The sequence below is a fragment of the Panulirus ornatus genome, chromosome 24, assembly GCF_036320965.1.
Source record: "Panulirus ornatus isolate Po-2019 chromosome 24, ASM3632096v1, whole genome shotgun sequence".
Classification (NCBI taxonomy): Eukaryota; Metazoa; Arthropoda; class Malacostraca; order Decapoda; family Palinuridae; genus Panulirus; species Panulirus ornatus.
The window spans coordinates 7,503,925-7,516,091 of record NC_092247.1 but is presented as its reverse complement, the minus strand read 5'-3'; the positions used below and the strand labels follow the sequence as shown (position 1 = coordinate 7,516,091).

Sequence of the window (12,167 nt, the reverse complement as noted above, 5' to 3'; positions counted from 1 at the left end):
AGAAGCCAGCACTCGCACATAGCAGAAAATCTAAGGTTCAGCATTTCACTTAAAAACACTCATATCCATTGACCATGTAATCTACCATTTCCACAATATCGTTAACCAAACCAGCAAAAACACACTGCACGGATATCCTTGAAGTTGTTGGAGACCCTTAATAAGGGACCTTGGTTTATATAATTATCAATCTGACGACTAAGGTACAATATGTGGGGGAATGAGTTCATATCTTCGTCTGTTCCTGGCTTTAATAAACTCGATGATGCGGGATATGGGGACAATTTATGAAAAATAAATATTTCTAAATATAATCATTCATGGTGAAATTTATGTGAAAAAGTTCTTATGTTAACCATGATCTTTCTAAACGCTCCTGCAGCCTTAGCTGCGCTACCTCCAGTAGCAGGGAAATGTATACCCCTTTGAAGTGAGTACTTTGACGAGAATTCATTCTTAAAGGTATTACCTCACTTGAAGTGTGACCTCTTGTTGGTGGAGTTCGGTAACACCTAGAATTACATATATGTTTTGTCAATGTAGAGTTGGGTGGGAGAGTTTTCTGTGTGCAGGTGTTTTGTTGAGGTTAGAAGAAAGGGTAGGGTCATTACTTATCTATGAGAGGTTGATGGTTATAGAATGGTTTGGTTGGTATGGGTCTAGTGATTTATAGAGAACAGTGGCAAGCATATTGAGGTAAGGCTGCATTGTATTTTTGTTCCTTTAGCAGGTGTTGGATGTTTGTGACGGCTAGGCAACCTGTGGTCTCCTGAGTGCTCTGTGTGGTAAGGTTACATGGAAAACCATATGAAGACATTTAATTTATTAAAGCTTAATGAATATCATATAACATTTATCCATTATTTGAGGTAATACAACTTTCTCTTAAGCACTTAAACATCATGAAAGGAAAATTCAACACAAAAAATAAATAGTGAACAATATTACATAAAACACTAGCAAATACAGGTGGTATTTTGTAAAATAAGGCTATAAATACCAGATAAATATGCAGATCAAAGATATATTGTACTATAAATTATAACCTATACTTGTTTTGAGATTTTTTTTTAGATATGACTCCTCTCAAACATATAAATCTCTGAATTAATCTGTCAGATCATTCCTTCAAAAATGTCAACACTTCATCAAAATTTAATTCTAAAATTTCTAGCACATTATTTTTGGAAAAATATATAACTGTAGGAGGACTTTACAAACAGCTGACCTAACCTAACAATACATTTTGCTGTTATAGAATCAATATACTGAGCTATTTTACTTTGATTCTAAACAATAGCATTCGATACCTTTTTGTAGTATACAATTTTCAATGACTTTTCCTTGATATGGCTTGTGGACGGGGTATAAGGTAGTTTGGGCAAATGAAAATAAAATAAACGTAAAAATAAGGTTTACCAACAAAATAAACCAAGATGATTTAGTGTAGGACCAGAGATAAGGTAAAGGGAGGGAGTATGTGTACAGAAAGGTGAGTATGAAAGTATATACTTGCTTATAAGGATCAAAGAAGCACCCATTTCATATGATTATGTCTGCTTCTCAAGAAAGGGGTAACAGTATTGCTGACTGGTTAGTCAACTTATCTGACATATCTAATGCCCAAGGTGAGGTACCAGAGGCTTGGTGGAGTGCATATATCGTGCCAGTTTATATAAAAAGGCAAAGGGAACAACAATGAATGCTCAAATTATAAAGGTATGTCTGTTGAGTATACCTGGTACTGTATATTGGAGCATGGGAAACTGAAAGGGCGGTACTTTTTGCATCTGAACAGAAAATGAGAAGCCATGTGGTTTCAGAAAGGAGGTTGAATATGTGTCAAGCAGGAGATTCCTTTGAAGATTGTGGGAATTACTTGCAGAGAGATATCTGCATAAGACATATATGAATCTAGAGAAAACTTATATTGAGAACACATGTCTTATGGAAGGTGCCATGGGTATATGTGGTAAATGGAACCTACTAACTGCAGAGGAGTTTTACCAGGAAAGTGAGCATGCTTGTTAGCAGGATGGGTATAGTGTGTATGGTTCCTAGTGTAGATGCTTCTGCATCAAGGAGGCATGGTGTTAACATGGTTGTTTAATTTCCTTATTGTGGGTTGGAGAGGGATGTAAGCTAAAGGATCTTAAAGTGGGAACTGGTATGCAGTACACTTCCGGCAGAAGGGATGGGTGGTAAATCACTAAATGTTCATGGATGACATGGTTCTCCTACCAAACTCCTATCCACAAGACAGTGATGGAATTTGGGAGTTTGCACTTAAGAAGAAAACTAAAAATTGAAATGAAAAAAAAGTAAGGCAAAGAGGTTCAGCAGTTGGGTGAGACAGGACTGAGTGCTAGTTAGATAGGCAAAGTTTGGATGAAAGGAAGGGCTTATAAGTATCTTGGAGTGGGTGGAACCATGATGGCTGAAGAAGTCTTGAGACAAAGAACAAGGTTAAGGTCTTGGTTATTAAGAATGTGTAAAAGCTAAACCAGAGCCTAGGATAATGTAGGCCATGGATGATAGACACCATTTTTGGTATAACATTAATGACAGATAGTGACTGGATTTATGCAAATGATGGTGTTATTTTTGGTATACTATATAAGGTAGCTAGAGACTGGATATATGCACATAACACAATATTTACTCTGCTTCTGAAGTTAGGTATGGAAAGTATAAAAGACAATTAGGTATCAAACAAAAAAACATAAATGTTGCACAGGTCAAGTTTACCTTCGTAGATGACCCCATAATTCTAGAGGGGCCTGAGAACTGTCATATAATTCACCTATGATGGAATGCTCTAAAATATTAATGAAGGAATCATTAACTGAAGGGAACAGCTTTGTACAAAGGTAATAGCCCCAGATTCCAGAGGATAAAGTTTGAACCTGTGGCTTGTTAGAGTTAAAAAGGCATTGTTCACTATAGTGTGGGAGTGGATGTAAGATTGGCATAATCAGATGAGAGGAGATGAGTGAAAATATGTGTTTAGCAGTAAGGTTGTCTGTAGAGAGATTCATACATACTTGAATGATACAGTGATTAATCATGGACATAGTAAAGTCTAACCATCTGCTTTTTAATGTTAGCAATTCATCATGTACTATCATTGTAACACATCTTGTATATCATAAGAACAGACCACTTTTTTATTTTGATCAACTCAAAGCTTGTAAGGATAACAATTATATTTTGAGGTAGTACTGTAATGCCCATATGTTAGAGTTACCCGTTAGAAAATGAGATTACCTTTCACTTTTCACCTTGGAAATAACATAAGATGCAACTGTCATCATTAGAAATTATCTACATTGTAATGATAACTTGTGATTACCATAAAGCAATCTTTATTATATTCAGTCTTTTTCCATTATGTATGGAAAACTATCAACTTCCTAATATACACCATGAAAAATTCTACTCTTATACATTCCACACAGAAAATATTCAGTGATTTAGAAAACCTAGTTATTATTTCCAGGACTGTTACTGTGGACATTTAATTTTGTTTACACCACCAATCAACTTTCACATGTATCAGAAAGAAATTACATTTCATACTTCATTTATTTTCAGCCAGATTATGTAACTTATACCAAATGAACTCTACTAAGTTATGAGATTCAAAAAAGTAAAAAAAAATTCTCAAAACAATATCACTTTTTGTCTTTCAAAACTTGAACAGTATCTGAATATCAAGTTAAAAATTTCTAACATTATTTGTGTGTTACATAAACAAATCATAGTATTTTCCTTTCATACTCTTTCCAAAGATCTTGCTTTAATCTTAGTTACACCTCTCTTTTAGGTATGTGGACTGTTAATAGTTACCCCTCTCTTTTAGGTATGTGGACCATTAATACTATATTGAGATAATCTGTTCTGTACCTGAAAGCACAAGGGATTAAGAATTACCATTAAGAATCCTGATCATACCAATATTTACATAGTATCTTTGGAAATGAGAATAAAAATATGAAAGCTGCTCCCCTTTCATCACAAAGGAAAGCTCCTGCACTCCAGAAAACTAAATTTCAAATATGATTCTTATTTTCCTTGCAACTGCTAAAAATTTTATTTCAATAAATTTGTAAAATTGTTAGATATTTACAAGTAAGTGAGAGTAAGTGAACTTGGGAAGGAGACTTGTGTGAGGAAGTACCAGGAGAGACTGAGTAGAGAATGGAAAAAGGTGAGAACAATGGAAGTAAGGGGAGTGGGGGAGGAATGGGATGTATTTAGGGAATCAGTGATGAATTGCGCAAAAGATGCTTGTGGCATGAGAAGAGTGGGAGGTGGGTTGATTAGAAAGGGTAGTGAGTGGTGGGATGAAGAAGTAAGAGTATTAGTGAAAGAGAAGAGAGAGGCATTTGGACGATTTTTGCAGGGAAAAAATGAAATTGAGTGGGAGATGTATAAAAGAAAGAGACAGGAGGTCAAGAGAAAGGTGTAAGAGGTGAAAAAAAGGGCAAATGAGAGTTGGGGTGAGAGAGTATCATTAAATTTTAGGGAGAATAAAAAGATGTTCTGGAAGGAGGTAAATAAAGTGCGTAAGACAAGGGAGCAAATGGGAACTTCAGTGAAGGGCGCAAATGGGGAGGTGATAACAAGTAGTGGTGATGTGAGAAGGAGATGGAGTGAGTATTTTGAAGGTTTGTTGAATGTCTTTGATGATAGAGTGGCAGATATAGGGTGTTTTGGTCGAGGTGGTGTGCAAAGTGAGAGGGTTAGGGAAAATGATTTGGTAAACAGAGAAGAGGTAGTAAAAGCTTTGCGGAAGATGAAAGCTGGCAAGGCAGCAGGTTTGGATGGTATTGCAGTGGAATTTATTAAAAAAGGGGGTGACTGTATTGTTGACTGGTTGGTAAGGTTATTTAATGTATGTATGACTCATGGTGAGGTGCCTGAGGATTGGCGGAATGCGTGCATAGTGCCATTGTACAAAGGCAAAGGGGATAAGAGTGAGTGCTCAAATTACAGAGGTATAAGTTTGTTGAGTATTCCTGGTAAATTATATGGGAGGATATTGATTGAGAGGGTGAAGGCATGTACAGAGCATCAGATTGGGGAAGAGCAGTGTGGTTTCAGAAGTGGTAGAGGATGTGTGGATCAGGTGTTTGCTTTGAAGAATGTATGTGAGAAATACTTAGAAAAGCAAATGGATTTGTATGTAGCATTTATGGATCTGGAGAAGGCATATGATAGAGTTGATAGAGATGCTCTGTGGAAGGTATTAAGAATATATGGTGTGGGAGGCAAGTTGTTAGAAGCAGTGAAAAGTTTTTATCGAGGATGTAAGGCATGTGTACGTGTAGGAAGAGAGGAAAGTGATTGGTTCTCAGTGAATGTAGGTTTGCGGCAGGGGTGTGTGATGTCTCCATGGTTGTTTAATTTGTTTATGGATGGGGTTGTTAGGGAGGTGAATGCAAGAGTTTTGGAAAGAGGGGCAAGTATGAAGTCTGTTGGGGATGAGAGAGCTTGGGAAGTGAGTCAGTTGTTGTTCGCTGATGATACAGCGCTGGTGGCTGATTCATGTGAGAAACTGCAGAAGCTGGTAACTGAGTTTGGTAAAGTGTGTGAAAGAAGAAAGTTAAGAGTAAATGTGAATAAGAGCAAGGTTATTAGGTACAGTAGGGTTGAGGGTCAAGTCAATTGGGAGGTGTTTGAATGGAGAAAAACTGGAGGAAGTGAAGTGTTTTAGATATCTGGGAGTGGATCTGGCAGCGGATGGAACCATGGAAGCGGAAGTGGATCATAGGGTGGGGGAGGGGGCAAAAATTCTGGGAGCCTTGAAGAATGTGTGGAAGTCGAGAACATTATCTCGGAAAGCAAAAATGGGTATGTTTGAAGGAATAGTGGTTCCAACAATGTTGTATGGTTGCGAGGCGTGGGCTATGGATAGAGTTGTGCGCAGGAGGATGGATGTGCTGGAAATGAGATGTTTGAGGACAATGTGTGGTGTGAGGTGGTTTGATCGAGTAAGTAACGTAAGGGTAAGAGAGATGTGTGGAAATAAAAAGAGCGTGGTTGAGAGAGCAGAAGAGGGTGTTTTGAAATGGTTCGGGCACATGGAGAGAATGAGTGAGGAAAGATTGACCAAGAGAATATATGTGTTGGAGGTGGAGGGAACGAGGAGAAGAGAGAGACCAAATTGGAGGTGGAAAGATGGAGTGAAAAAGATTTTGTGTGATCGGGGCCTGAGCATGCAGGAGGGTGAAAGGAGGGCAAGGAATAGAGTGAATTGGAGCGATGTGGTATACCGGGGTTGACGTGCTGTCAGTGGATTGAATCAAGGCATGTGAAGCGTCTAGGGTAAACCATGGAAAGCTGTGTAGGTATGTATAGTTGCGTGTGTGGACGTATGTATATACATGTGTATGGGGGTAGGTTGGGCCATTTCTTTCGTGTTTCCTGGCGCTACCTCGCAAACGCGGGAGACAGAAAAAAAAAAAAAAAAAAAAATTACAAGCTGCATAGCAAGCTCAGGGGCAACTGTTTTACTTGCTTTATTATTACATTTGCTTATTTCTTTAATAACCAAAAGCTCTTTTAGGACTCTTAAGCTTATATGTTACGTGATGATCAGTAAAAGATGTGCATAAGAACAAACCATGAAAAGGCACTCCTCCTCAAAGCAATGACAGATTTATCTAATGCAGATAGCTTCAAGTACTATTTTCCTTTAAGATTAAAATAATTAACAACAGATTACAAAAATATGTTTTATGGCATCCAGCTCAGTAAAAGAAACATTCATCATTCAACAATAAGCCAAATACCAATGACCCAAAACATTTATATCACCACTGCCACTAAGTCCATCTTGATTAATACCTAAATAACAACGTATAACCTCATTCCATTAAATATTATTGTTCATTTCATGAGATATCTTTTGAAATCCAACCCACTTTTTCATCAATATTTTCCTTCGTTAAAGTATCATTCATTGTAGCACCATTAGTGTAAATTTCATCTTATTACTAACCATAACACAAATTCTGTTTTTTTTATGCACCAAGCTGGATTGTATCAATTTCCCTTTTATCTAGACAAAAATTTGTGACCATGAATTTGAGGGACACATTTCTACAAATTAAGAGATTGAAAAGTGAGGAAGTCTTGCCACACAGGTGGCAAAGCAGCTTTTGCAAGACCAGGAAGTGCTGCAGGGCCTAAATGGTGTGTGAGAGTCCGACGACATAAACTAGAAAGACGCTGAGGGTGTCGAGTGGCTTCTTCAAGAAGTGCACGGATACCTACGTTTTGAACTTCACTTTCTATTTCTCCACCTTGAATTAGTCGTTTGGTATGGGCCCCAGCAGCTAAAAGAAGTGCTACTGCACCCCAAGTAGCATCTCTTGCTGCTGATACCAGCGGTGTATGCCCAAGCTGATCCTCTGTGTTGGTGTCGGCCCCTGAAGTCAGGAGGATTCGCAGGAGGTTGAGGTGGTGCTCAAAAATGGCCAAGTGTAATGGTGTGTGGCCTAAAGAATTCTTGGAATTTAAAGCTGTTCTTGTCCCTACCTCCACCACAGCTGCTAGGACACTTTCTGCATCTTTTCTACCACTTTGCACAGCAATATGTAATGGTGTTTCCATACTACAGTTATTAACACAAACTGCAGGTGGATGGGCAACTGCAAGCATTTTCACTGTAGAGGATCTCACACCATTTACACTAACAGCATAGTGTAGTACTGTATTACCATGATTATCAGTTTGTGCAGGATTTGAATGGGCAGCAAGGAGAACCTCTACAAGTTCTGAGTTAGCTGATGCAGCAGCACGATGTAGTGGAGTACAACCATCCACATCGGTAACATCTACAACTGCTCCATGAGACAATAATAGTTCCACCAAAGCTGTTGAGTGAAATATATGTAGACATATAAAAGATCCTAGTTTTCAAAAAGGAAGAATTCATTTCCATATCTATAAAAGTTTGAAAATTTGTCTGAAAAAATTACCATGGTACCATACATTTTTTGAGTACATATATATCAAATATATACATTTAGTGATGAAGAGAGTATTTTGAAGGACTGTTAAAGGTGTTTGATGACAGAATAGTAGATGTAGGGTGTTTATGTTGGGGTAGTATGCAAAGTCAGAGAGTCATGGAGAGTGATTTGAAGAGAGATGTGGTGAAAGCTTTGTATAAGATGAAATGTTACAAGGTAGCTGGAGTGGATGGTTATGCAGTTAAATTCATCTAGAAAGGGGGTGACTGTGATGTTGATTGGTCGGTAAGAATATTCAATATATGTAAGGATCGTAGTGAGGTACCAGAGCACTGGTGGAATGTATAGTGCCGTTGAATAAAGGCAAGGAGGATAAAGGTTATTGTTCAAACTAAAGAGGTATAAGTTTTTTTTATGTATACCTGTTAAGTTGTATGGGAGGGTACTGATTGAGAGGGTGAAGGAATGAAGAGAGCATCTGACTGGGGTGGAGCAGTGTGGTTTCAGAAGTGGTAGAGGATTTGTGGATCAGGTGTTTGCTTTTAAGAATGTATGCGAGAAACACTTAGAAAAACAGATGGATTTGTATGTGGCATTTATGGATCTGGAGAAGGCATATGACAGGATTGGTAGAGATGCTTTGTGGAAGGTAAGGCTTGAGTGTGAGTAGTAAAAGAGTGTAAATGGTTCCAGGTGAAGGATGGCCTGCAGCAGGGGTGAGTGATGTCACCTTGGTTTTTCAATTTGTTCATGATGCGGTGGTGAAGGTAAATGTGAGAGCCTTGGAGATAGGAGCAAGTAAGCTGTTTGTGAGGAATGAGAAGGCCTAGGAAGTAAATTGTTGCTTGCTATTGATATAGCACTGGTGGCTGATTCGAGTAAGAAACTACAGAATGCGGTGACTGAGTTTGAAGAGTGTGTGAAAAAAAATTGAGAGCGAATGTGAATAAAAGTAAGGTTATTAAGTTTAGTAGGAGTGAGGGACAGGTTACTTGGGATGTGAGTTTGAATGTCGAAAAACTGAAGGAAGTCAAGTGTTTTAGTTATCTGGGAGTGAACACGGCAGTGAATACAACCGTGGAAGTGAGTCATAGGGTGAGGAGGGGAAAAAGGTCCTGGGATCAGTGAAGAATGTGTGGAAAGAGAGAATGTTATCTGGGAGGAGTAAAATGGGTATGTTTGAAGGAACAATATTCCCAACAATATTATACAGATACAAGGCATGGGCTATATTCAAGGCTGTGCAGAGGAGGGTGGATGTGTTGAAAATTAAATGCTTTTGGACAACATGTGGTGTGAAGTGGTTTAATTGAGCAGTAATGAAATGGTAAGAGAGATTTCTTTCTTTCTTTCAAACTATTCGCCATTTCCCGCATTAGCAAGGTAGCGTTAAGAACAGAGGACTGGGCCTCTGAGGAAATATCCTCACCTGGCCCCCTTCTCTATTCCTTCTAAAAAACAAGAGGGGAGGATTTCCAGCCCCCCGCTCCCTCCCCTTTTAGTCGCCTTCTACGACACGCAGGGAATACGTGGGAAGTATTCTTTCTCCCCTATCCCCAGGGATAATATATATATATATATATATATATATATATATATATATATATATATATATATATATATATATATATATATATTTTTTTGTCGCTGTCTCCCACGTTTGCGAGGTAGCGCAAGGAAACAGATGAAAGAAATGGCCCAACCCACCCCCATACACATGTATATACATACGTCCACACACGCAAATATACATACCTACACAGCTTTCCATGGTTTACCCCAGACGCTTCACATGCCCCGATTCAATCCACTGACAGCACGTCAACCCCGGTATACCACATCGCTCCAATTCACTCTATTCCTTGCCCTCCTTTCACCCTCCTGCATGTTCAGGCCCCGATCACACAAAATCTTTTTCACTCCATCTTTCCACCTCCAATTTGGTCTCCCTCTTCTCCTCTTTCCTCCACCTCCGACACATATATCCTCTTGGTCAATCTTTCCTCACTCATTCTCTCCATGTGCCCAAACCATTTCAAAACACCCTCTTCTGCTCTCTCAACCACGCTCTTTTTATTTCCACACATCTCTCTTACCCTTACGTTACTTACTCGATCAAACCACCTCACACCACACATTGTCCTCAAACATCTCATTTCCAGCACATCCATCCTCCTGCGCACAACTCTATCCATAGCCCACGCCTCGCAACCATACAACATTGTTGGAACCACTATTCCTTCAAACATACCCATTTCTGCTTTCCGAGATAATGTTCTCGACTTCCACACATTCTTCAAGGCTCCCAGAATTTTCGCCCCCTCCCCCACCCTATGATCCACTTCCGCTTCCATGGTTCCATCCGCTGCCAGATCCACTCCCAGATATCTAAAACACTTCACTTCCTCCAGTTTTTCTCCATTCAAACTCACCTCCCAATTGACTTGACCCTCAACCCTACTGTACCTAATAACCTTGCTCTTATTCACATTTACTCTTAACTTTCTTCTTTCACACACTTTACCAAACTCAGTCACCAGCTTCTGCAGTTTCTCACATGAATCAGCCACCAGCGCTGTATCATCAGCGAACAACAACTGACTCACTTCCCAAGCTCTCTCATCCCCAACAGACTTCATACTTGCCCCTCTTTCCAAAACTCTTGCATTCACCTCCCTAACAACCCCATCCATAAACAAATTAAACAACCATGGAGACATCACACATCCCTGCCGCAAACCTACATTCACTGAGAACCAATCACTTTCCTCTCTTCCTACACGTACACATGCCTTACATCCTCGATAAAAACTTTTCACTGCTTCTAACAACTTGCCTCCCACACCATATATTCTTAATACCTTCCACAGAGCATCTCTATCAACTCTATCATATGCCTTCTCCAGATCCATAAATGCTACATACAAATCCATTTGCTTTTCTAAGTATTTCTCACATACATTCTTCAAAGCAAACACCTGATCCACACATCCTCTACCACTTCTGAAACCACACTGCTCTTCCCCAATCTGATGCTCTGTACATGCCTTCACCCTCTCAATCAATACCCTCCCATATAATTTACCAGGAATACTCAACAAACTTATACCTCTGTAATTTGAGCACTCACTCTTATCCCCTTTGCCTTTGTACAGTGGCACTATGCACTATATATATATATATATATATATATATATATATATATATATATATATATATATATATATATATATTTTTTTTTTTTTTTATACTTTGTCGCTGTCTCCCGCGTTTGCGAGGTATATATATATATATATATATATATATATATATATATATATATATATATATATAGGTGTAGGTATGTATATTTGCGTGTGTGGACGTGTGTATGTACATGTGTATGGGGGGGGGGTTGGGCCATTTCTTTCGTCTGTTTCCTTGCGCTACCTCGCAAACGCGGGAGACAGCGACAAAAAAAAAAAAAAAAAAAAAAAAAATATATATATATATATATATATATATATATATATATATATATATATATATGGGAGGTAAGTTTGAGATAAGAGAGATGTGTGGTAATAAAAAGAGAGTGGTTGAGAAAGCAGAAGAGGATGAGCTGCAATGTTCTGGACATATGGAGAGAAAGAGTGAGGAAAGGTTGACAAAGACAATATATGTGTCAGAAGTGGAGGGAACAAGGAGAACTGGGAGACCAAACTGGATATGGAAGGAGGGAATGAAAAAGATTTTGAGCAACTGAGGCCTCAACATGCAGGAAGGGTGAAAGGCATGCAAATGATAGAGTGAATTGGAATGATGTGATGTACTGGGGTTGATATGCTGTTAAGTATAATAATAATAAAAAAATACATAAACATATACATATTATCCCTGGGGACAGGGGAGAGAGGATACTGTCCACATATCCCCTGCATCATAAATGGCGACTAAGTGAGGATTTTTCCCTCTAAGGCTCTGTCATCTGTTCTTGATGTTAACACACTCGTGGGAAATGGCAAGCATGTACGAAAAAAATATAATTACCCTCTTTCTAAAGGTTCCTGTAACCTATGGTTGCACTTTATCCAGTAGCAGGGAAATATGGACATCTTTGGAGTGAGAAGTTCTTTAACAAAAATATACTCCCAATGATACTGCCTTACCAAAGGTAACTCTTCATTCCCAGTGAAAACTCAAGCA

General features: G+C 38.7%; 1 protein-coding gene across 3 annotated transcripts in view; it reads right to left on the bottom strand.

Moving 5' to 3' along the window:
* Positions 1 to 808: 808 nt before the first annotated feature.
* Positions 809 to 12,167, bottom strand: part of LOC139757073 (uncharacterized) — a 28,265-nt gene continuing 16,906 nt past the window's right edge. Inside the window, exon 4 of one of the 3 annotated variants that reach the window (XM_071677117.1) lies at positions 809 to 7,883. In XM_071677117.1, the coding sequence (XP_071533218.1) occupies positions 7,108 to 7,883 (776 nt within the window). In that variant the 3' untranslated portion in view covers positions 809 to 7,107. The remainder of the gene's footprint in view (positions 7,884 to 12,167) is intronic. The other 2 variants (XM_071677118.1, XM_071677119.1) reach the window with 2 other exon arrangements.